The sequence below is a fragment of the Phyllobates terribilis genome, unplaced genomic scaffold (assembly GCF_046119375.1).
Source record: "Phyllobates terribilis strain yellow unplaced genomic scaffold, ASM4611937v1 Scaffold_7__3_contigs__length_470593459, whole genome shotgun sequence".
NCBI lineage: Eukaryota > Metazoa > Chordata > Amphibia > Anura > Dendrobatidae > Phyllobates > Phyllobates terribilis.
Window position 1 is genome coordinate 252,629,531 of NW_027362767.1, and position 25,031 is coordinate 252,654,561.

A 25,031-nucleotide genomic window follows, 5' to 3' on the forward strand; every position below is an offset into this window, starting at 1 on the left:
GCTTATTCACCAGGACCTAAAAATGTTGTCGAAGATCATGGCTGATTGCTTAGCAGTGGTGTTGTCTAGAATAATTACGCCTCACCAAGTAGATTTAGTCAAGGGGTGGTCCGCCATAACGAATATTAGGAAGACCATGTTGATTATGGATGTGGTGAGAGGGGGGCAGATAGGGGGCCTTACAGCCATGGTCACACTAGATGCTGAAAAAGCATTCAATAACATACAGGGCCATGGCTGGACCAGGTCCTGGAAGGGACAGGTTTGAGAGGTGCAATGCGCACTTTCATTCAGGTTCTCTACTCCAACCCCCAGGTAAGAATATACACGCCGGGGTTCCTGTCGGCCATCTTCCCTCTGAAGAAGGGGACACGTCAGGGGTGCCCGCTATCGCCTCTACTATTCCACCTGGCTACAGAACCGCTATCGAGAGTCTTAAATGGTGGGGACAACTTTGAGGGTATACCGATCGGGGGTAGGGAGATAAAGTCGGCACTGTTTGCCGACTATATTATCTTATTCATGAAAGACCCAAGAAAGGATTTAGGGAGTACGCTAACTTTAATGGAGAAATTTGGAGATTTTGCAGGCTTTAAAATTAATAAAAAGAAATGCGAAATTCTGTTACTTAACAATGAAAGGAAAATGGAGTGGCGAGCCGACGTGTGGGATCCCAGTTGCGAAAACATTCATTAAGTATCTAGGGGTTCATCTGGGTCGCACCGCAGATACAGTATATAACCTAAATTATTCGCCTCTAATATCCAAAACGGAGAAGCAGTTGCAGGGTTGGAGTGGTCTGCCACTACCCTTGTTAGCAAGAAATCACCTAATTAAAATGATGTGCTTTCCAAGATTGCTATACCCCCTATAGACAATTCCTTTACTGCTTAAACGCAAAGATATTCGTCGATTGCATAAAGCGTTCACATCTTTCTTGTGGAGGGGAAAGAAAATTAAGATTACAGTAGTTTAAACACTCTAATGCAAGCTCCTGAGCGGGGAGGACTAAACACTCCTAAAGTCAGAGCATACAATTTAGCTTGCCTCACCAGACACGTAATAGATTGGCTTAGGGGATCGGAGAGACATTCGGACACCAAATTAGAGGGCGAGTTTTGTAGTCCCTGGGCCCTGGCCTCGCTGCTACATTCCCCTATGTCGTGTATTAGCCTGAAAATGAGAAATTTCATAATATGTCGCGACACGCTGTTAGCTTGGAAAGCGGTATGGAAAAAGATGGGGCTTTCGTGGAAAGTGTCCAAGTACCTGCAACCTTGGCCATACCCGAATTTTAAGTTCGGAAAGGAAAATAAACTCTTTAAGGAATGGAAGGAGAAAGGGGTAAGACGGATGAAAGATATCATGCATGTGACAGAAAAGAGATGGATGACAGAGAGGGATGTGGTGGAACGATTTAATCTCAGTCCCTTTCAAAGCATACAATACTCACAGCTTAAAGGTTGGATTATGAAAGAATTGTGTTCGATTGAGAAGGAGCTATGTCAATGACGAATTGCTAGAGGGTGATCTGTATGCTCTTTATGTATCAAGAATTTAAAGCGCGTTGAGAGAAACTCTATCCCCGGCAGGCGATCAGACAATTTTTAAGGGTTGAATGAAACAGCAAAATGACCCGGTCATAGCTGATAAGATTCTACAAGGATGGGCAACAATGAAAAAAAACGTGATTAATGAGACTTGGAGAGATACCCAATTTAGGATTATTCATAGGGCCATTTATGGGTTCAATGTCCCAATTCAAGGGGAGCGTGGAGGTCGACAGAGGAACTGCCCGAAATGCCAAGAAGACCGCACTGACTTGTTTCACGGGTTATGGAGATGTAAAACAATCCAAATTTTTTGGAAGAGTGTTAGGAGCCTAGTTAGGGGGATCTGGGGGGGACATTGGGTATTGGATCCATACTTCTGGATTTTTCATTATGGAGGAGAAGGGTTTGAAGATGAGGATATAGGACAACTGGGGAACAGACACACTTTAGTACACAGTATTATGATCTTGGTAAAAAAATACACTCTACGGAACTGGATATTGGAGAAGACTCCCACTGTGAAGGAAGTGTTGTCCAACCTAAAACAGCTGAAGTTTTTAGAAAAATTGGAGGCAGAAAGGCATAAGACTAAACTGACCGGGAAATTCTTTGAAAAGTGGAGACAGTTCCTAGAAAGGAAATGTTCACGAGAGGAAATCATTTTGGTGGTTCAGCCATTTGCTCATTCCGAGTGGTATCTATTAAACGACATTCAAGGCACTTTGGGGATCCTGAAGGTCCAGACAGGTGGTTTTGGGACACTTGTAACCATGAAACATGGACAATAGGGCGGACAATGTTGGAGATCGAAATAGAGTTGCTTGGGTAGATGAGAGTTTGACATCAGATTTGGAGGACGTTATACATTATCTAAACTGCTGCATTTTGGGAGGGGAGAAGGGTAGGGGGATTTTCTATCTTTGAGTATTCATGTAAAGCTTTGATATGAAGTCTTTGTACTCATGCTTTGTTCCAATGTTAAAACCTTTAATAAAAATGATTGTTCAAAAAAAAACAAGGTAAGAAAAATCAAACACAATAAAAAAGATTAAGGATACATATCTTACGCGTTTCGGGTTAGCAACCATAGCTGTGAATGTTTTTAATTGCACAGTAAAAGTAATATTCGAACGCTTTCTCATTGGTACTGGAGCACAGTCCTCATGGACTCTTTCCATTTCTGACCTGGATACCAGCCTGGTTGGTGTGCTCCTACACTCCCTGCACCACACTCTGACCATACAAGGTCTACCATGATTCCCATGTGAATACAAATGGTTTTCACACTGAATTATCCTCCCTGGAAGGTGAGCTGATTACCTTTTTTTCTCCTTCTCTACATCCTGGAACTGAATGCTAGCTGGCAGTGCAGTGCACCAGTGCTGGGTCGGCTGTCAGTCAGTGCAAGGGCATGTTTACAGCCGCCGCTCTCACAAAGCAGGATGTCTGATTTGACTGGGTGAGAGGCCTCTGGCAGGCCCTCTAACAAGGAACATTTCTCTTTGTGGAGACTAAGTCACGTGGCAAGGGTCGATACTGAGTGTTAAGATTGCTACCCCCGACAGGTGACATTAGAGTTCTAGTCCTCTTCCTCTGTGCGGAGGATATTTGCATACCTCTATGGAAGCTGAAATTTTTTAATATGCTGGCACTCTGCTTTACTTTTATTGATTAGTGTTATTTTAGTTTAGATCTAGCAGATCCATCTATCTGATGAGTCACTTTGAGTGTTTGGAAAAGCTTTTACAGACGGCCGATAGGAGATACAGAGGAGTCCTATAAAAATAAAAACGGACAAATGGCCAAATGCAATTTTACACAGAACATTACATGATTGCAAATCACGTGAATTGGAGAAGATTTAGAACACTTATTAAATTAGACAGGAAATCTCATTACATGGGACTAAAGCAGTGCACAACTGTGGTAAAACTACAGCTCCTAGCGTGCAGCAGTCACATCAAAACCAGAAGTTGTAGTGGTACCCAACTGTGGTAAAACTACAACTCTCTGCATACGGCAGTCATGGCTTGTTCGATGTTATACCTGGACTGAAGAAATGCAATTTTAAGGCTATGTGCACATGGCATATTTTAGACGCCGGCGTGCCCGCATTGTTTTTTTTAAGCAGAAGAGCAAATCCCGGCACTCATGTGTTGGTGGTTAATTCGTTTATTCTACAACTCAAAAAACATTTTGAGTTGTGGAATAAATGAATTAACCACCAACACGTGAGTGCCGGGATTTGCTTTTCCTAGAACATTACTTTCCAAATGCACCACCCCAGCTATACGGAGTGCCGACTATATTCTTTTGATACTGTTTTTTTAAGCAGAAGACACTTTGGCAGTATTTTACCTGAAGCAACTTTTCGGAAGTACTTTGCTGCCAGTGTTTTTTTTTTAAATTCTATATATCACAAGGTAGTGACTTCCAAGCTGAAGCCGCCAGAAGAATGGACCGGCCACTTCTTTTAGCAGCTTCACGGATTTTGAGGTTTGGAGTGGTTAAAATAAGTAACAAAATCTGGAACATATGCACAGCAATGTCAAACAACTTGCTGTTAATGTGTTGATTTGCCTTAGCTATTTATTAGCACTTTATTAGACAGAATCTGCATGAAAAAGACACTGTGTGCACATACCCTAAGGCTATGTGCCCACGATGCAGAAATGAAGAAAAAACTTTCCTGAGCATTTCTGCATCTGCTTGGCAGAAAAATGCATGCGGTTTTTACATGCGTATTTGATGCGTTTTTGCATGCGTATTTGCCATGCGTTTTTCCAATGCATTGTATAGGCAAATACGCATGCAGAAACGCAATTGGTCATGTCCGTATTTTTTCTGCGAGTAAAATCCACGCAGAAAAAATCCTGACCATGTTCACAGAACTTGCAGAATGTCATAGGAAGTCATGAGATAAGGTATGCAATGCGTTTCTGGAGCGTTTACGCGCTGCAAATACGCACCAAAAAACGCACCAAAAATGCCTTGTGGGCACACAGCCTTACAGTACTGCAGATACTTCGGATCAGAAGGCATACCTATGTCCTGCTGAGTATTATATATAGGCACACACAGGTTGCAGGGCTCCATGTTTTTTTTTTATCTTCGGTTTACTGAATATTGAGAGCTGCTCACACCTTCTGATGGCATTTCTTGTTAACAGCCTGCAAGACCCGACCAGAGCCGGGACCTCTGAGCTCATTTCTTCCTTCAGCTTTCAAATAACTCATTGTTGTTGGATTAAAAGTGTGAACACTGACTTCATACCTCGCTCATATGTCCTTACTCTTCTGCACTGTGGTCATGCAACCCAAAAAAAGAATGTCTTATGCTACACTTTATAATCTTTTCAGAGCAAACTTCCGTCCCTGTGCTGTGCCCTAGGGACCTACACCTCATACAGCGCATATGATAACCCTGAGCTGCCATGACACATTACATACAATAGAGGCAGCCCATGCTGCTAATTGGTGGCTATGAGAGAGTGTTTCATCCCTTATTTTACAGGTGAGATCCCCACTATACAAGACATAACCTGTAAGCAACACATGGAGCAGAGGTGCAGTGATGTTAACCAGCACCAGTAGGGGGCAGTATATGCCCCAGACAGGAAGTATTGATGTAGGGACGCAGCTTGATGACATTTATGTGCACTGCAATGACTAACAGATGTGGATTCATATAGAATAATCTTTCTTACCAGCTGCTCCGTGTCACTCACCGGCGGCCTGTTGCTTTTACAAGCATCATCCAAGTGTTTGTGCCATAAAATCGCATGGAAGCGAGAGCCAGTCTGAAACTTGTAAACATTTCCTGGAAAAGAATAAGAACGAATCATCTCTTGCAGGGAGAAATGTTTTTTTCCTTTAATGAAACAATGCACCCTTGGTTGAATTAGTATGCAAAAAGCTAAAATACATCTTATATCTCTTATACTCTAGTATTCCAGACTAGTAATAAATTGCCCATTTTATGAGACCAGCTAGAAAAACTGCCATGACTATTTATAGTAAATATACAAGCCTCATCAAATCTAAAATAAAAAAAATATAATCACAGACCCGCCTAAATATAACACTCGAGGTAGAACAGATCACAGCGGTCTTGGGAGCGCTGCTCCAGGCCATCAGAACATGTTGGGAATTGTAGCTACACAACAATTGGCATGCTGCCCTTTGGGTGGGGGGTGACATGGTGGTCACACTCCTTTTACCAGGTTCAGGAGTTTTGAGGATCAAAGGAAACTTGACTAAGAGACATTGTGAATCACCGATCTGGACTGCACCTTCAGGTCCTTATTTCTATGCTGCTTGTATAATTCTGAGATTTTGAAACATTTCATTAATCTGCACAGTAAACACTTTATTATGTCATCCACCAAAGGCAGAAATGAAAAAACAAGGAAATGATACAAAAATCTCTGTGGGCACAGGACCTGGCAGGAGTACAGAACATGCTCACCTTTATCAGGGTTGTTGAGCTGGAAAATATTTGGATGTTCAGGGTCATCTGGTAACACTACCATCCATCCTAATACAGACACTTTCTTACTAGGTGAAGACTTGTACTAGAATTAACAAAAACGGCAATTAATAATAATAATAAAAAAAAAAATGGGGCGCTAACAGCAGCCATTACAAAGTTCTGATTGCCCAGCTTTCCAGGCATCCACAATGGCGTAGTTCTGCAGAGTTAGATCCCTTCCTGCTTTGTCTGTAGTTTTGGATATTTTTGTTAAAGAAGCACTCCTCCCGTCAAAATTGTTATCCTTTTAATATATTGCAATCATCATATTATATAGCACTGTGCACTTACAATTGCTCATTTTGCCTTTCTACCCAGATAATTCTTCTATTTTTCCATTAGGTCTATGACATCACGTGATTAGAAAACTGACAGCTGAATCCTTCTAACCTCTATGTAGAAATAGGAGGTAAACTGTCCCTGGGGGGGGGGGGAGCAGCTGGGTCAGGAGGTGAAGAGGGGAATGATTTTTGCAGGGACAAGAGACTTCTCTTTTCTTTGCTCTATGTAGAAACAGGAAGAGTTAGCTGGGTAGAAAGGCACACAGCATGTAATATGATGATTGCAATATATTAAGAAGATAAAAACTCTGATGGGAGGAGGAGTGCTTCTGTAATGACATTCCTATACAACGTAGGTGACTGTGGTGGGAACTGTTAAAGCTAATTTTGTCCTGAATGTGCTCACACGCATACTTCCCTCTGACCTGTAATTATGACTTTATGAGAGTTTAGTTTACCAAATGCTTTAAGACTGCACATCAGTATCCAAACCTGGAGTGCAGCAATCTGATCAGCACGCAAGCACCATAGTGTTAGCGATTGCAATTACTAGCTATAATCTGATTGGTAACAGCAAATGTGTATTATAGGGGGGTCTTTTCTCCAGGGGCATGCAGTGCAGGGTTATACTTTATATGAGAATATATACCGTCCCCCCACAACACCAAAATAAAGTCATTACGCAGGCAGCTACCACTCCGAGCTCTGCTTCTCACCCCAAAGTCTGACCTAGATCACCCTGTATCAGACCTATACCTTCCTATTTACCCATGGCACTGCTCATCCTTCACCTCCTAGTTCATGTATAGAATTGTGAAATGTCAGTAGAGCAGGGCAGAAATAAAACTGTTTGAAAGTCTAAAGGCTTAGCTATTTTCACAAGCCAATAATCAGAAAAGGAGCATTTATTCCTGATCATCAGCCCCTGTAAACATGCAGCTATGCTTGATCTGTGGCTAATTATTACCAGCAGCACATCAATCCGTATAAACGAGATGTGCAGCTGACAACATTATATAGGGAAGGAACGACTGTACTAACACTTGTTCTACCATCAGCCTGCGAGGCTGGGTCGTAAACACAATGATTGACTTTTTGACTTTTATATAGTAGACTGCCACTTGTTTATAGGAGGAAATCAGTCTGTGTAAACATGCTTCTAGTTTTGTACGATTATGACCTGTGGAAAGTTGGGTGCTCACTGTAATGACAACCATTATTTCTTACTCTTCCACCAGAAATACTCACGTGCTTTCTTTCATTGCCTCTCAACGACTTCGCCCCAAAGTAGAGAAGTGTTGATTCTGTAAGTGTCACCCAATAACGCGTCCATGACGAGAGCTAATACACAAAACAATGTATTAAAAGAGAACTCCACTTTTGAAGAATATTTTAAATCAATCGTATGTTATGTATCTAAAAGACCTACCCCTAAGGCCTCATTCACACGACTGTGAATCACATACTGTATATGGTATGTCCTTTCTGTGTTTAATGGGTAATTTATTTATTTTTTTCCCCTCACCCATGACAGCACCTGAGAGAGTGGGATCCGGAACTATCACAGGACAGGAAGACAAGAGCACAAAATAAAAAGGCAACTCCCACTTCCTTCTTCAATCTGTCCTTTGGATGTAGGAGCCTTGAACACATGCCTGAAACAGCCGTTAAGTCATAGAGCACCATAGTGTGCTCTATAGCAACCTCTAGTAAGAATGGCAGGGAGTGCAGGGGCCCAGTTGGGCGCTGAAATGTTAACATTAGTTTGGGAGAATCAACATTTAATGCTTCAGTACTTACCTATGTTTGGTGTCTGGCCTAGAGCCGTATGTTTCAGTAGTCCGGCGGCCCTGTGATTCTCGCATGTCGTGCGGCCTTGAGATTTTCGCAGGTACCTGCCGTTTCTCGGTTGGTCCACAGCATGGCGTGTGGCTTGCAGCCTGGCGTTTACCCTTGCGTTTCTCGTTAAGGTGCGGCGGCTTGGTTGGTTAAAGCACCTGTCTTGTCAACAGATCCTGTTTTCGAATATCAGTAGTAAATGGCCTTGTGTCTTGGGCCTGCTGCCTCATGTCTTGTGTGTTGGGCCTGCCGCCTCATGTTATGTGTGTTGAGTCTGCCGCCTCATGTCATGTGTGTTGAGCCTGCCACTGAAGGTTTTCAGGCTGCATTGTAGTTGTTGAATAGCTTGTCACCTCAGGTCTAGGGTTTTCTTCAGCTGCCTCTGCCTCACGGCGTGACTTCTTTCTGCCTTTGGTGGAGTATGAATTTCAGTGGTATGTACAACTTTTGAGGCTGTAGCTTTTGCCTGGTTAGCTAGCTGACTTGGGGATTATAGGTCAGTTTTCACTACGGTCTCAAAGCTTCACTACCCTTTACTAGCAATACTGCTGATATTGGTAAGAATGGCTTCTGGATGATACCGTCGATCTGTGGTGTATATAGATTAAACAAAAAGGAGGGGCCTTAATAAAATACAGCCCTGAGGGTAGCTGGTGAGTCCAACAGATTTCCAGTCAATCCCTCATACTTGGACAGCATATTGAACTGGTTCGCATTTAACATCTATGTCCCAGTTTGTCCTCCTGGTAGGAGGTACAAATGGTTGCGCTAATCAGAATGAAACCATTTTAAGTTCAGTGTAGGGAGTCTCAAAATGGACTGTTCGACTTTTAGCTTAGCAAAATATCTACGTCTCAGTTATCCTTCTAGTTGGAATTGTTCATGGTTGTGATAAGCCAAATTAAATTATTATAAGTCCAGTTAATCTTCGGGGTCTGGAGTCATACACCAACGAGCAAAAGGGTAACAATGTTTTGAACTTTTGACTTCCAGGCTCCATATCACACCATCCACTACTGCCCTGAACATGAGACTACCATAACTTTATAGACAATCATCTTGGCTATCTCATACATAAATTTGACTTGCAACTATTTAGCATACGAGTAGTTATGCAGATTCTTGGCATGTCACTGCATTGTTACTGATTTGCTCCTGATGATGGAAAAATCTTTTTTTTCCTGTATACTACAAAGTACAACCTGCTCTCACATTCCCTAGCCCAGTGTGTTATTAAGTTGATTCCCAAGGGAAAGGTCACTGGTTTGAATAAAGGAGAAGCTATGAAGAAGATTTCTCAAAAAAAAAGAGAAAAAGCATCATCCAGCTCATTGACAGTGGTCTTTCGGCCAAAATTGTCAAACTGCATCATGTGAGTGCCATGACAGTTGGAAGAATACAAAATGAAGTCCATCCATCCATACAAAAGCCAAGAGGTGGACGTTCAGGCAAAATATCGGAGTCAACAAGTCTGCTCATCACAAGGTCTATCAGTTCTGTCGAACAGGCAATCTCTGCATGTGTCAACTGTCTAACAGCCGTGACACTTGCAGGCGCAGCGACATTATAAGAAATGCTCGCTGAAAGAGTTAATAAAACATACTCGCTCACCACTAACAAACACGGCAGTGGAGGTGGCTCGTATGCTTCGTAATAGTGAGATCACAGACATCCATGCAAGCACCGTGTGATGCACGTTACGCAAGTGTAACATACCTGGCGGCGTCCTTGCATAGTGGTCCATTTCCCACTGTGCAGGAGCGCGCACTTGATCTCCTGTCCAGAATGTCTCTCTGGCTTCCCTCCATGCTGTCTGTTTGTGTCTGTCTCTGCTGCTTAAGGGCGGCGCCCGATCACTTCCTGCTTTTTGTACCTGCTGTGGGTCACACCCCTTGTGCGTCCTCAGCCTATTGCTGTCTGACACTTGGTATATAGCTCAGCAGCTCCCTTCTATCCCTGCCTGAGCATAGTGTTTTCCTTCAGTGTGTGCTTGCACTCTGAAGGTGCCAGGTCCCGTCTTTTTTTCCTTGTCTGCCTTTCCTGGAGGCTGTATTTCCAGGCCTGTCTGAACTAGTCCTGTATGTCTCCTGCTTTTTGTATCAGTTCCCGTGTCTGAACTGAGTCCTGTATGTCTCCTGCTTTTTGTATCAGTTCCCGTGTCTGAACTGAGTCCTGTATGTCTCCTGCTTTGCGGTATCAGCTCCCGTGTCTGAACTGTGTCCTGTATGTCTCCTGCTTTGCGGTATTAGTTCCCGTGTCTGAACTAAGTCCTGTATGTCTCCTGCTTTGCGGTATTAGTTCCCGTGTCTGAACTGAGTCCTTTCTGTGTTCTCTTGTCTGTCCTGTGTGAACACGCTCCTTGCCTGTTCGTTCCGCCTTCTAGTGGCCGATTTCCTAGACCCGCTCCTGTGTCTGGTCTGTCCTGTCTGAACACGCTCCTTGCCTGTTCGTTCCGCCTCTCTGGGGGCCGTATTCCCAGACCCGCTCCTGTATCCCTCTGCAGTGTCGGTCTCCTCCGTACACTCAGTTCCAGTCTGAACTTTCTCCTGTCCTTTACCTGTTTTGCCTCTATGTCCGTTCCCTTCCTTTTTCTGCAGAGTCTGAACTCGTACCTAACTCCTGCTTGTTGTCCCTGCAAGTACTGTGTGAGTATCTGGCTCTGTCTTTCCCTTCCTGTCTGTTCCGTGTGAACAGAGTCCTGTCCTGCCCTGCTTCTGCCCGCTGCTCCGGCAGTCCTGTCCTGCCCTGCTTCTGCCCGCTGCTCCGGCAGTCCTGTCCTGCCCTGCTTCTGCCCGCTGCTCCGGCAGTCCTGTCCTGCCCTGCTTCTGCCTGCTGCTCCGGCAGTCCTGTCCTGCCCTGCCTGTACCCCTCTGCCTGTAATGTTCCTGAGTCCCAGTGTGTACTGGGCCCTATCCCGCCTGTGTTCCTACCTGCTAGTGCCTCCCTGTCTGCACTCTAGCTGTGCTTGCCTTTACCCCCCTGCCTGCATACCCGCCTGCCTGCATACCCGTCGTGCCTGCCTATACCCTCCAGTCTGTGTGCCAGCCTACCAGCCTGTTCCTGTATTCCCCTGTGTGGGTCAACAGCCGTGTCCGGGGTCTGTCCTGGAGTAGCACCTGGTCCCTCTGCTCGGTTCCTCCTTGGTGCACTGGCGTCGTATGCCGTCGTGCGACCCTGGTCGGATCGGGTGAATACTTAGTCACGCCCCTCCAGGCATTCACTCTCCGGCACGGTCCAGTGGAATCACTACCAATCCCACGCACACGCCGCTTAGCCCGGGCGTGTGCATAACAGCATGCTCAGGCCATGGTTCCCGTTGAGCCCCACGGCCTTCGCTCTCTGAGAAGTTTTCCAGCGAATATATGCATTAAAATAAAATAAATAAATTTTTTTTTTCTCTTAGCTGAGTTCCAGGCGAAATTACGCACCGTCCAGATGGATCTATCAGCTCTCGTTCCTGCGGATCCGCCACGTTACTATGGGGATCCAAGACAGTGTCGTGCATTTGTGGAGCAATGCATGCTACACTTTAAGGCCTACCCTCTCTATTTTCCTTCCGATTGGGCTAAAATGGCCTTTATTATGTCTTACCTGGCGGGTGATGCCTTGGAATGGATCAACCCCCTATATGAAACACAGGATCCGATCCTCCGGGACCTAATGGCCTTCCTGGTGGCCTTTCTAATGGTCTTCGATGATCCTAACCCGGAGGCTCCTGCTGAAGCTTCACCTCCCAATATCCCGGAGCAGCCCCGATGGGTAATGTGTGTGGGTAGCGCAATAGTCCTCCAGCCCAATGAGACTACTGCCCACCCAGAATCCTCACAGGGTGACTACGCTTTCCGGAATACTTCTCTCAACCTCAAGAGGCAGTCCAGACGTGCTAGACGTAGAGGCAAGCCGTCACGCCAGGGTCTGTCCTCCCTGAGACCTCCTGACCCCAACCTTGAAGTCCCTACTGAAGCTTCATCTCCCTGTATCCCGGAGAAACCCCAATGGGTAATGTGCGTGGGTAGTGCACCAGTTCTCCTGCCCGAAGAGACTTCTGCCCATCCAGACTCCACACAGGAGAACTTCCTGCACCCGGCATCAGATGCTTCTCTCTCTTTAACCGGTGTGCATGTCCAAGGATGCTCCAAAGCTGTGGTTACCTCTGAGTCTGTGCACCTCTACTACCTGGCGGAGGATCCCCTGTTGCCTCCTGAATCCTCCGGGATACCACTCGATGACAAATGGAGAGAGACTTCTCTACACCCGGTACTCAATACTTTGTCCGCTTCGTCCTGTGAGCCTGACAATGGGTACCCCAAAGTGGTAGTTACCTCCGAGTCTCTACACCCCTCCGACCAGGCGGAGGATCTCCAGTTGTCTCCTGAACCCTTCGGGGTGCTACCTGGTAGCGAAAGGACAGAGACTCTCCTATACTCTGTACCTGATACCTCGCTCGCTTCGTCCAGTGAGTCCAACCTAGTGTACTCCGAAGCAGAAGTTACTCCCGAGTCTCTACACCCCTCCGACCAGGCGGAGGACCTCCAGTTGTGTTCAGAACCCTTCGGGGTGCCACCTGGTGGTGAATGGACAGAGACTTTCCTATACTCGGTACCCGATACCTCGCCTGCTTCCTCCAGTGAGTCCAACCTAGTGTACTCCGAAGCAGAGGTTACTCCCGAGTCTCTACACCCCTCCGACCAGGCGGAGGACCTCCAGTTGTGTTCAGAACCCTTCGGGGTGCCACCTGGTGGTGAATGGACAGAGACTTTCCTATACTCGGTACCCGATACCTCGCCTGCTTCCTCCAGTGAGTCCGACCTAGTGTACTCTGAAGCAGTTGTTTTCTCTGAGCCTCTGCACTCTTCTGACCCGGCGGAGGACCTCCAGTTGTTTCCTGAATCCTCCGGGGTACCACCAGATAACAAAGAGACAGTGACTTTTCCTCATTATGTACCTGATAACCCGTCTATTTTTTCCTGTGAGCATGACAAGATGTACCTCGAAGCAGAGATTACCCTCAAGTCTCTGTCCCCCTCCAACCCAGTGAACGACTGGTCCTCGAATTCCCTGCGGAAGATTCTGGCAGGCCTGAAGAAGAGGGGGCGTAAGGGGGGAGGTACTGTAACATACCTGGCGGCGTCCTTGCATAGTGGTCCATTTCCCACTGTGCAGGAGCGCGCACTTGATCTCCTGTCCAGAATGTCTCTCTGGCTTCCCTCCATGCTGTCTGTTTGTGTCTGTCTCTGCTGCTTAAGGGCGGCGCCCGATCACTTCCTGCTTTTTGTACCTGCTGTGGGTCACACCCCTTGTGCGTCCTCAGCCTATTGCTGTCTGACACTTGGTATATAGCTCAGCAGCTCCCTTCTATCCCTGCCTGAGCATAGTGTTTTCCTTCAGTGTGTGCTTGCACTCTGAAGGTGCCAGGTCCCGTCTTTGTTTCCTTGTCTGCCTTTCCTGGAGGCTGTATTTCCAGGCCTGTCTGAACTAGTCCTGTATGTCTCCTGCTTTTTGTATCAGTTCCCGTGTCTGAACTGAGTCCTGTATGTCTCCTGCTTTTTGTATCAGTTCCCGTGTCTGAACTGAGTCCTGTATGTCTCCTGCTTTGCGGTATCAGCTCCCGTGTCTGAACTGTGTCCTGTATGTCTCCTGCTTTGCGGTATTAGTTCCCGTGTCTGAACTAAGTCCTGTATGTCTCCTGCTTTGCGGTATTAGTTCCCGTGTCTGAACTGAGTCCTTTCTGTGTTCTCTTGTCTGTCCTGTCTGAACACGCTCCTTGCCTGTTCGTTCCGCCTTCTAGTGGCCGATTTCCTAGACCCGCTCCTGTGTCTGGTCTGTCCTGTCTGAACACGCTCCTTGCCTGTTCGTTCCGCCTCTCTGGGGGCCGTATTCCCAGACCCGCTCCTGTATCCCTCTGCAGTGTCGGTCTCCTCCGTACACTCAGTTCCAGTCTGAACTTTCTCCTGTCCTTTACCTGTTTTGCCTCTATGTCCGTTCCCTTCCTTTTTCTGCAGAGTCTGAACTCGTACCTAACTCCTGCTTGTTGTCCCTGCAAGTACTGTGTGAGTATCTGGCTCTGTCTTTCCCTTCCTGTCTGTTCCGTGTGAACAGAGTCCTGTCCTGCCCTGCTTCTGCCCGCTGCTCCGGCAGTCCTGTCCTGCCCTGCTTCTGCCCGCTGCTCCGGCAGTCCTGTCCTGCCCTGCTTCTGCCCGCTGCTCCGGCAGTCCTGTCCTGCCCTGCTTCTGCCCGCTGCTCCGGCAGTCCTGTCCTGCCCTGCCTGTACCCCTCTGCCTGTAATGTTCCTGAGTCCCAGTGTGTACTGGGCCCTATCCCGCCTGTGTTCCTACCTGCTAGTGCCTCCCTGTCTGCACTCTAGCTGTGCTTGCCTTTACCCCCCTGCCTGCATACCCGCCTGCCTGCATACCAGTCGTGCCTGCCTATACCCTCCAGTCTGTGTGCCAGCCTACCAGCCTGTTCCTGTATTCCCCTGTGTGGGTCAACAGCCGTGTCCGGGGTCTGTCCTGGAGTAGCACCTGGTCCCTCTGCTCGGTTCCTCCTTGGTGCACTGGCGTCGTATGCCGTCGTGCGACCCTGGTCGGATCGGGTGAATACTTAGTCACGCCCCTCCAGGCATTCACTCTCCGGCACGGTCCAGTGGAATCACTACCAATCCCACGCACACGCCGCTTAGCCCGGGCGTGTGCATAACAGCAAGTCTGGAATGGTGGCCAGAAAAAGGAGAAGAAGCCTCGACTTCAATAGCGTCATAAGCATCAGCTTGAGTTTGCAAAAAAGTATGAAAAGTGGACAGTAGAATAATGGAAACGGGTGATTTAGAGCAATAAGACAAAAGTCAGTAGATTAGGCTCTGATGGGTGCAAATGGGTCTGGAAGAAACAAAGGAAAAAGAGGCTAATGGATCGAGAAATTAAAGGACCTGTCAAGTTCGGTGGAGGAAGCCTGATGATATGGGGCTGTTTCACAACCAAAAATTTTAAAAATTACAAAAAGGAAAATGGACCGATGCAAAAGTTTGGGCACCCTGCATGATTAGTACCTAGTAGCACCCCTTTTTGCAAGTATCACAGCTTGTAAACGTTTCTTGCAGCCAGCCAAGTGTCTTTCAATTCTTGTTTGAGGGACTTCCATCCATTGTTCCTTGGAAAATTCTTCCAGTTCTGTGAGATTCCTGGGTTATCTTTCATGCGCTGCTATTCTGAGGTCTAGTCACAGATTTTCAATGATTATCAGATCAGGGGACTGTGAGGGCCATTGTAAAACCTTCAGCTTGTGCCTTTTGAGGTAGTCTATTGTTTATTTTGAGGTGTGTTTACAATCATTATTCATTTGTAGAAGCCATCCTCTTTTCAACTTCAGCTTTTTTACAGATGGTGTTATGTTTGCATCAAGAATTTGTTGAAATTTCATTGAATCTATACTTCCCTCTACCCATGAACTGTTCCCCGTGCTATTGGCTGCAACACAACCCCAAAGCATGATTGATCCACCCCCATGCTTAATAGTTGGCGAGATGTTCCTTCCCTGAAATTCTGTAACTTTTTTTTCTCCCCACATAACTTTGATCATTGTGGCTAAAGAGTTCTATTTTAACCTCATCGGTCCACAGAACTGGTTTCCAGAATGCATCAAGCTTGTTTAGATGTTCTCTTGCATACTTCTGATGCTGAATTTTATGTTGAGGACACAGTAGAGGTTTTCTTCTGATAATTCCATGAAGGCCATATTTGTGCAGGTGTCTCTGAACAGTAGAACAATGTACCACAACTCCAGAGTCTGCTAAAACTTTCTGAAGGTCTTTTGCAGTCAAGCGGGGGTTTTGATTTGCCTTTCTAGCAGTCCTACGAGCAGCTGTCACTGAAATTTTGCCTGGTCTTCCCGACCTTATCTTGACCTCCACTCCTCCTGTTAACGGCCATTTCTTAATTACATTTCTAACTGAGGAAAGGGCAACTTAGCAAAGCGTTTTTATCATCTTATAGCCTTCTCCTGCTTTGTGGGCCTCCACCATTTTCATTTTCAGAGTGCTAGACAGCTGCTTAGAAGAACCCGTGGCTGCGGTGTTTTGACACAAGGTTAGAGAAAGCTGTTTTTTATAAAACTAGGAAATTTGCATCACCTGGCCTTTCCTAAGGGAACAAGAGTGAACAAGCCATAACCCTAACAGGCTAATTAAGGTCTGAAACCTTGGTCAAAGTTATCTGAGTACACAAATATCCAAGGTTTCCTAAACTTTTGCATCGGCCCATTTTCCTTTTTGTAATTTTTAAAATGTAAAAAATTAAAATATATATTTTTTTGCCAAAAATACAAAGGAAATGTGTCATCTTTAACTTCAGGCCTTATATAGAACATTTCATCTTCAACTTGCTTAAGGCTACAGTGCCTACAAGTAGTATTCAACCCCCTGCAGATTTAGCTGGTTTGATAAGATGCAAATAAGTTAGAGCCTTCAAACTGCAAACGAGAGTAGGTTTTATGAACAGAAGCATAAATCTTACAAACCAAAAAGTTATGTTGCTCAGTTGAATTTTATTAAATTTTAAACATAAAAGTGTGGGTCAATTATTATACAACCGCTATGTTTAATATTTTGTGGAATAACCCTTGTTTGCAATTACAGCTAATAATCGTCTTTTATAAGACCTGATCAGGCCGGCACAGGTCTGTGGAGTTATCTTGGCCCACTCCTCCATGCAGATCTTCTCCAAGTTATCTAGGTTCTTTGGGTGTCTCATGTGGACTTTATTCTTGAGCTCCTTCCACAAGTTTTCAATTGGGTTAAGGTCAGGAGACTGACTAGGCCACTCCAACACCTTGACTTTTTCCCTCTTGAACCAGGCCTTGGTTTTCTTGGCTGTGTGCTTTGGGTCGTTGTCTTGTTGGAAGATGAAATTACGACCCATCTTAAGATCCTTGATGGAGGAGCGGAGGATCTTGGCCAAAATCTCCAGGTAGGCCGTGCTATCCATCTTCCCATGGATGCGGACCAGATGGCCAGGCCCCTTGGCTGAGAAACAGCCCCACAGCATGATGCTGCCACCACCATGCTTGACTGTAGGGATGGTATTCTTGGGGTCGTATGCAGTGCCATCCAGTCTCCAAACGTCACGTGTGTGGTTGGCACCAAAGATCTCGATCTTGGTCTCATCAGACCATAGAACCTTGAACCAGTCTGTCTCAGAGTCCTCCAAGTGATCATGAGCAAACTGTAGACGAGCCTTGACATGACGCTTTGAAAGTAAAGGTACCATACAGGCTCGTCTGGAACGGAGACCATTGCAGTGGAGTACGTTACTTATGGTATTGACTGAAACCAATGTCCCCACTGCCATGAGATCTTCCCGGAGCTCCTTCCTTGTTGTACTTGGGTTAGCCTTGACTCTTCGGACAAGCCTGGCCTCGGCACGGGAGGACACTTTCAAAGGCTGTCCAGGCCGTGGAAGGCTAACAGTAGTTCCATAAGCCTTCCACTTACGGATGATGCTCCCAACAGTGGAGACAGGTAGGCCCAACTCCTTGGAAAGGGTTTTTTACCCCTTGCCAGCCTTGTGACCCTCCACGATCTTGTCTCTGATGGCCTTGGAATGCTCCTTTGTCTTTCCCATGTTGACCATGTCTGAGTGCTGTTCACAAGTTTGGGGAGGGTCTTAAATAGTCAGAAAAGGCTGGCAAAAGAGATCTTTAATCCACACATGTGAAGCTCATTATTCTTGGTGCCTGAACTACTTCTTAATACTTTAGGGGGACCAAACAGAATTCTTGTGGTTTGAGGGGTTGAATAATAAATGACACTCTGAATTAACTTTAACGTTTAAAAAAAAAAAAAAAAAAAAATTTGCTGCAGTGCATTTCCCACTTCCAGGCTGATCTACAGTACAAATGTCACAATGCCAAGTTAATTCCGCATGTGTCAACCAGCTAAATCTGCAGGGGGTTGAATACTATTTGTAGGCACTGTATGTGCCCACGATGCAGAAATGATCCGGATTTTTTCCTAAGCGTTTCTGCATCTCCCTGGCAGAAAAAACGCATGCGGATTGTACATGCGGATTGTACATGCGTTTTTCCTGCCAGGGACAAGCGGATGTGAAGCGTTCTTCACATGCATTTCCGCATGCGGGTTGACAAGCGCTTTCCAAGTGATTTTAGCATCACTTGGAAAAGTACTTGACAACTTGGTCACACTATATAAATCCATGCAAACTGCATGGATTTATATAGTGTGACCTTAAAGAATGGTAAAAAATAAATATATACTTACCTTCTGATGGCCCCCAGAGTCTTTATTCGATCCGTCCTGGCTTGCCGGCAGCTCGCGGTACACTGAAGGACCTGCCGTCACATGACTAAATGACATCAGCGCAGGTCCTTCAGTCCAGCGCGATCTGCTGGCAAGCAAAGACAAGCACACCGGGGGCCATCAGAAGGTAAGTATAATATTTATTTTTTATTTTATTCTTTTTTTTAGAGGTTCTATGGTACCCGGGTCCGAAGGAGAATCTCCTCTCCTCCAGCCCCGGGTACCATCCGCACATTGAAATGCATTGAATGCGCATGTACAGATCCAGTGATGCGGATTCCATGTGTTCCAATGCAAGTCAATAGCGGCAAAAACGCAGCACTTCCGCAAAATAATTGGTAGTGCTGCGTTTTTTTCCGCAATGATAATCAGCAGTGGAAATCTCATCAGCATGTGCACAGCACATGCGTATTATCATTGGGGAACATAGCAGGCCTTCTACCAAGCGTTTTTGAAGCGTTTCTGCAGCGGAATTGCCGATGCGGAAACGCTTAAAAAACGCATCGTGGGCACACAGCCTAACTGTTCACAATAACAGTAATTTTTACCAGGGGTGCCCAACTTTTACATGCCACTATTCATACCCAAGTGAGCCAACCAGTATGCACCAACTTTGAGAACATGTAGAAGAGACCTGGGATCAGATTTTGTTCGAGTCATGCTTGAATCTGATCGAGAGCATGCCCAGAAGGATTCAGGCAGTGCTGAAAGCCAGAAGGTGGTTTTACAAAATACTAACAAAATAATACAATTTTAAAATTTACCTTTTTAGCAGCAAAACAAAAACAAGGAAGTGAGATGACAAGAATCTGCATCACTAATCATACGCCAAATAGTTGCAAGTCAAATTGTTGTATGAGATAGCCAAGATGATTGTCTATAAAATGATGGTAGTCTCACGTTCGAAGCAGTAGTGGATGGTGAGATATGGAGCCTGAAAGTCAAAAGTTCAAAATATTGTTACCCTTTTGCTCGTCGGTGTAATTTGGACTGGTTGGTATTTAATTTGGTTAATCATTTAGGCTCCAGGTTATCATTCTAATGGGATTTGTAGCTTAGGCATGGCTAAGTTGAACAAAACCAGTTTAAGTCCAGTGATCTTTCCAGTCTGGTGTCATAAAATGGACTGTTAAGCATTTGGAGGTGCAAGATGGATATGTCTGCGCTAAACTGAATAAAACCACCGTAAGTCCAGTTAAGGCTCCTAGTTGGAGTGACAAAATGGCCTTGTGGACGTTAAGTGATTTAAACTATCATGGTCTCAATCTACCCTACGGGTATAGAGTGATGAGATGAACTTGACTCTGCCAAATTGTACGGCACTATACTGGTCTGCCCTCCTAATGAAGGTGTGAGTTGGGCTCACCGGTATGGGGCTGATAAACCATCAATATTCCAATTTATTCCAATTGATGCCATTTTAGAGAATAGGATAAATGCTATCAACCCTTAAATGAATGTTTGATTGTGGCTCTTTTTAAATTGAATAGTTCAGATCTCTTTTTCTTTTTTGGCTGTTCCAGTTGTATCAGCATTTAGTACTTGGGTAGGATGCGGTGCCCGAAATTCTCTAAGTTGGAAATCTCGACCTACAGTTGCCCGCTTGGCTTAAATACATTTCTTAGGAGGACTTAACGTTACATCTGAAAGTACACACCAAAAAAAAAAGTAGATTGTTAAAGTTGGATTATAATAAAGTACTAAATATCTAACTATTTCTTCTTGTTTCTAGAACCCCTTTGGCATTCTGGGATGCTCAATCTACACTTGATAGCATAGAAACAGTTGGGTTCATATTTTGAACCATTAGGTGATCATTGACACCAGAATGGTTTCTTAAGGTCCAGATCTTAGGCCACGGCCCCGCTATCAGTATTTGGTAAGTATTCGGTCAGTATTTTTTCTCAGGAGTGGGAGCCAAAACCAGGTGAGGAACAATCAGAGAAAAGGTTTAATAGAAACAAGTCACCAATTCTGCATTTATCATCCACTCCTAGTTTTGGTTCCCACTCCTGATAAAGAATAGTGACCGAATACGGATAGTGGGGCCGTGGCTTTAAGGTAGCCTTACTTCAATTGAAAATGTCAACAACATTGGGATTGATGTTACATAATATTTTAAACAGATGCAGTTGCTGGGGCCATCGGCCTCTAGGAACCCTACTCAAGGCCTTGCTAAGGCTTCCAGGTTATTTTAATCACTTGACTCCTGCAATAAATATAGCCCCTCTCTGAGAAAAAAAAAAGTTGTAACCAGTTAAAGAATTCCCTTTTTACTCTTATTAACGCTTTCTTGTTGAAGCTCCAAATCGATACAAACATTGCCTTGATTGAATGATATCTAAAACTTTCACAATCTTCCTTCCTTAATATCTATCAGGTGAGCTAGGATATTCATAGGATCTTTCTTCAGGTGTAAGATCTTAAAGGAGTGCTCTCTCCTTATCAGAGGATTCCTTGGTCATCAATCATCTCTCAGGTGCTGTCATGGGTGAGGGGAAAAATGATAATTACTTACCGGTAATTTGATTTTTCTGAAACCCATGACAGCACACTGCTCTGGGGCTTATGGATGATGACGGTTCTCAATCTTCTCTTCTCACAATGAAGAATGGGCTTGAGTGAATGTATAAATAATAACAATAATAATTATTATAAATTGAATGACTCCTACTTGAATTCTTAGAAACCCATTGAAGGAGGAAGTGGGAGTTTCTTTTTTATTTTGTGCTCTTGGCTGCCTGTCCGGTGATAGCACCTGAGAGAGTGGGTTCTGCCCCTATAACGTGTTTCAGGAAAATCAAATTACAGGAAAGGAATTTTTTCTTTCATACAAGGAAATCACTGATTAAGCAATAACTGTAAAGACTGATGGAAATTCTATCAAAACACTAGTGAAAAAAGTCAAGTCACTGATGCCTGAATAAGGCCTAACAGTGGATCTGTTTTATAATGAAAAGCCCATGTACCCCACAAAATGCTACAACAGAGGAAACGGAGAGCTAACAGAGAAACAGAAATATTACAGTAAAGTGTTGTTTTGTGAGGATTCTTTGGAATCTGATTTTCCGCTGATTAGACCTTACATAAGTTGTATCAAAGATATGACATGTAAATGTATTATTATTGGAAAACTACTTAACGCTTTCTACATGTCACCTCTAGGTCCCTCTGGGATGTCCCATTAATTAGACCTTGTGGTTGTGCTGCAGCTTTACTCCAGAGAATGTCACACCTCTTACACACAATAGTTGTGAGCGGCAGATGCCCCCTTGTGGCTGTCTTTTAGTAATACACTGTTGGAATTTTGGATTTGGAGAGCCCTCTAGTGGATATTTTCAAATGGTGCATTATATAGAACATTCGCCTTGTAGTAATTAGTAACCAGACACAGAAGTAAATTAATGGCACATGCAGATTTAACTAAATATGTGCCTCATCAGTCAGCAGATGAGAAAAGAAGTTTTACTGACATAATAGGTTGTGATCACATGGTGTTTGTGAACTATGTTTTATCTCATGTACTGAGAAAGTATCTCTGGGTCCTCAGTCCTTTTGGTACACACTGGCAGATATGCATTGACATACTATTTTTTTCTGTTGTATAAAATAGCGTAATAAACTATGATGTTCTATGCAGGAGCCATTTTTTTACAAAGAGGGGCTATTGAGGACATATGAGCCTTGCAGCGCTGGGGTCCTGGGTTCAAATCCCACCAAGGACAACATCTGCAAGGAGGTTGTATGTTCTCCCCGTGTTTGCATGGGTTTCCTCCGGGTTCTCCGGTTTCCTCCTACACTCCAAAGACATACTGATAAGGAATGTAGATTGTGAGCTCCAGTGAGGACAATGCCAATAATGTCTGTAAAGCGCTGTAGAATTAATGGGGCTATATAAGTCAGTAAAATAAATAAATATGCATTGTATATGTCTAATACCGCTATCTGAAGGCTCTAGCGCCTTGCATAATCGAGGCATTGCTGCTACATGTTCACATGACTTTACCGTGGGCTTTTTCCCTTCTTTGAGTAAAGTTTTCCTTCTGAGTGGCCCTTCCATGGAAATTACTCCAGATGAGCTTCCCAGAATGCAGCTGCACGCACCAGACGGCCTGTGATAAGAGGAAAAACAGATCTTGTTTCTAATTATATAGGCAGAGGCGGCACCTCCTATTACACTCAGTGTATGTGCCCCATGTATCTCTAGGACTCCGTGTCCTATTTTTCACACTAAAGAGTAAATAATGCTGCTTATCGCTGGAAATACACATTTCAGGCAGGATGTAGAGGTGACCCTGAAAATTATGCACCAATTCTAAACCACAAATGTATAATGTTCTCTACTGAATACGCACGTAGGGTTTTCATCCCATTACTTATGGTCTCATTTTGTTAGTGACGGCCTTTTGTAAGTGACGAAAAAGACTGCTCATTTCTACTTCTGAGACTGTCTGTCTTTGTTTTTTAAATGTGCCCTTTTATTGTGTGTTATTAGGGTCCATATCTGCAGCACAGTACAGCAAGCTTGTGGGGAAGAAATGCCCTTTACAATGTTTCTTACGAAAACCTCTATATATTTCAATATAGAATCTGAAGCACATGGACGTCATATAACTGTAATATGGCAACCTAACCTTAATGTCCATTTGCCCTGCCCGATTTCTCCCCATAGATGACCTCTGATCAACTACATACAAGTTGATTGGTGCTTATTTAATTGACCATTCATTCACACAGGACCAACACAAACTATATGGGGAAAATCAATGGTTAATATGATCAATCTCTGCCCATAGTGTGCATATTGTTAGCAGCACAATGCATCGCTTGTCATCTAATTGGTGGTATAACCACACTGGCTAATGATGAGGAAACGAGAGCCCTTATGAACTATTTTCAGTCCTTGTAAATGAGCCTTAAGGTCGGTCACACACATTAGATGGCACACTTGAGATACAGCTATCATCAGGAAGAGGAAAGGTAAGCCATTGCTAGACTCCTTTAGTGGTGGCTTATCTCTTCAAGAACAAAAGTATCAGGCAGATTGTACTCTGGATCCTTATCTCCCCTACATCCTAGTCAGGAGGCCACCAACAACAACCTGTGGTCAATGTATCCGTGTGTACTAAGGCCGCATTCACACGGCTGTGAAGCACGGATACTGTTCGGATCACAATATCTGCCCTGACCTGTGGGTTTTTTAATCTCAGCTAACTGTCTTATAGGTAAATAGGTCAAGTAAGGAGACTTAGTGGTCTGGCCAGGTATCACAATCCGAACAAGAGTCTGTGTTTCATTGCTGTGTGAAACTGCCCTAAATCTATAATGCGGGTCTTCTCTGAACATTAGTAATGACCGCACTCACCGTCCCCGGGCCACTCCAGTCTGTATCCAGGCACTGGTACGTTCAGAGCGTGTGGAGCTGAAAGAGAAATACACAATACATGTGCGCTACTGAGGCTGCACCGGACAACTTTAGTACAGAGCGGACGCAAAACATATTACAACAAACCTATCACCGAAATTGAAGGATTCTGCCAGTGTCACAAGGAAAAGAGGGTTGTACAATGTGTCAATAAAACAGATCACAAACACAGACTGGTGTCTGCTGGGATTTCCCGCTTCCCATCCCTTTAATGGGGGGTTTAGTCCCAGTTGTCTTTGGGGCAAGTGTGGTAACAAGGACTACAGATAGGAGCAGGAGGTACAGAAATAGCTGAATGCTCTTTTCGCAGATTTTATTGACCTTGAACAGCTAGCTTCAAGACTGTGCCATTCTGGGGATAGGTGGGACCCTGCAATTCAGTACTTACATACTCCCATAAACCATAACACTGAAACCACCTAATAATGTGTGAGGTTCCCCTTGGGCTGCCAAAACAACTGTGACCTATCCTGGCATGGACTCCGCTGATCTCTGAAGGTGTCCTGTGGGATCTAGAAAGACCTTACTGGACCCTATTAATCCTGTAAATTGCTCGGTGGGGCCTCTGTGGATCGGACTTGTTTTCTCCGCCCATTAACCAGATGATCAATTAAAATTTGGGAATTTGGAGACAAGTTATCACCTTTATCTCTGTCCTGTTTCTCCATTCCAGATCAGTTTTTTTGCAGTGTGGCAGGGGCATTATCCTGCTGAAAGAAGTATTGTCATTTTGGGATCCTTCTACCATCAAGAGGGGTTCTTGGTGTGTACAATGTTTAGGTAGGTGGTATGTATCACATGATGCAAGGACCCGAGGTTTCGCAGCAGAACATTGCCCCATCACATGGCTCCGCCAGCTTGTCTTCTTCCTATCCTGTTTCCATCTACATGTCATGATGTAAAACACGATTCATTAGACCAGGTCGCCTTTCTCCATGGTCCAGTTCTGTTTAACATGTGCCTATTTTGGGTAATTTTGGTGGTCAGGAGTTGTAAACTGTGCAGCTCTCCGTGTCCTGACCCATTTCTATCGCAGCAATTGATGTTACGGTATCTCTTTTGTGGGACCAGACAGACTAGCCTTCTCTCCCCAC

The 25,031-nt window shown here is 44.8% G+C and overlaps 1 protein-coding gene and 1 long non-coding RNA gene across 17 annotated transcripts in view; one reads left to right on the top strand and one right to left on the bottom strand.

The window, feature by feature from the left end:
• The window catches only part of LOC141154402 (uncharacterized), a 699,373-nt gene that overhangs the window by 644,300 nt on the left and 30,042 nt on the right, over window positions 1–25,031 (top strand). The gene's annotated exons all lie outside the window — the stretch shown is intronic.
• RALGPS1 (Ral GEF with PH domain and SH3 binding motif 1) overlaps window positions 1–25,031 on the bottom strand; it is a 540,676-nt gene that overhangs the window by 29,003 nt on the left and 486,642 nt on the right. For 12 of the 15 annotated variants that reach the window (XM_073640264.1, XM_073640270.1, XM_073640275.1 and 9 more), the window contains 5 exons: window positions 23,878–23,934; window positions 22,519–22,624; window positions 7,613–7,705; window positions 6,021–6,126; window positions 5,260–5,372 (listed from right to left, as the gene is read on the bottom strand). In XM_073640264.1, the coding sequence (XP_073496365.1) occupies window positions 5,260–5,372; window positions 6,021–6,126; window positions 7,613–7,705; window positions 22,519–22,624; window positions 23,878–23,934 (475 nt within the window). The remainder of the gene's footprint in view (window positions 1–5,259; window positions 5,373–6,020; window positions 6,127–7,612; window positions 7,706–22,518; window positions 22,625–23,877; window positions 23,935–25,031) is intronic. The other 3 variants (XM_073640276.1, XM_073640273.1, XM_073640271.1) reach the window with 2 other exon arrangements.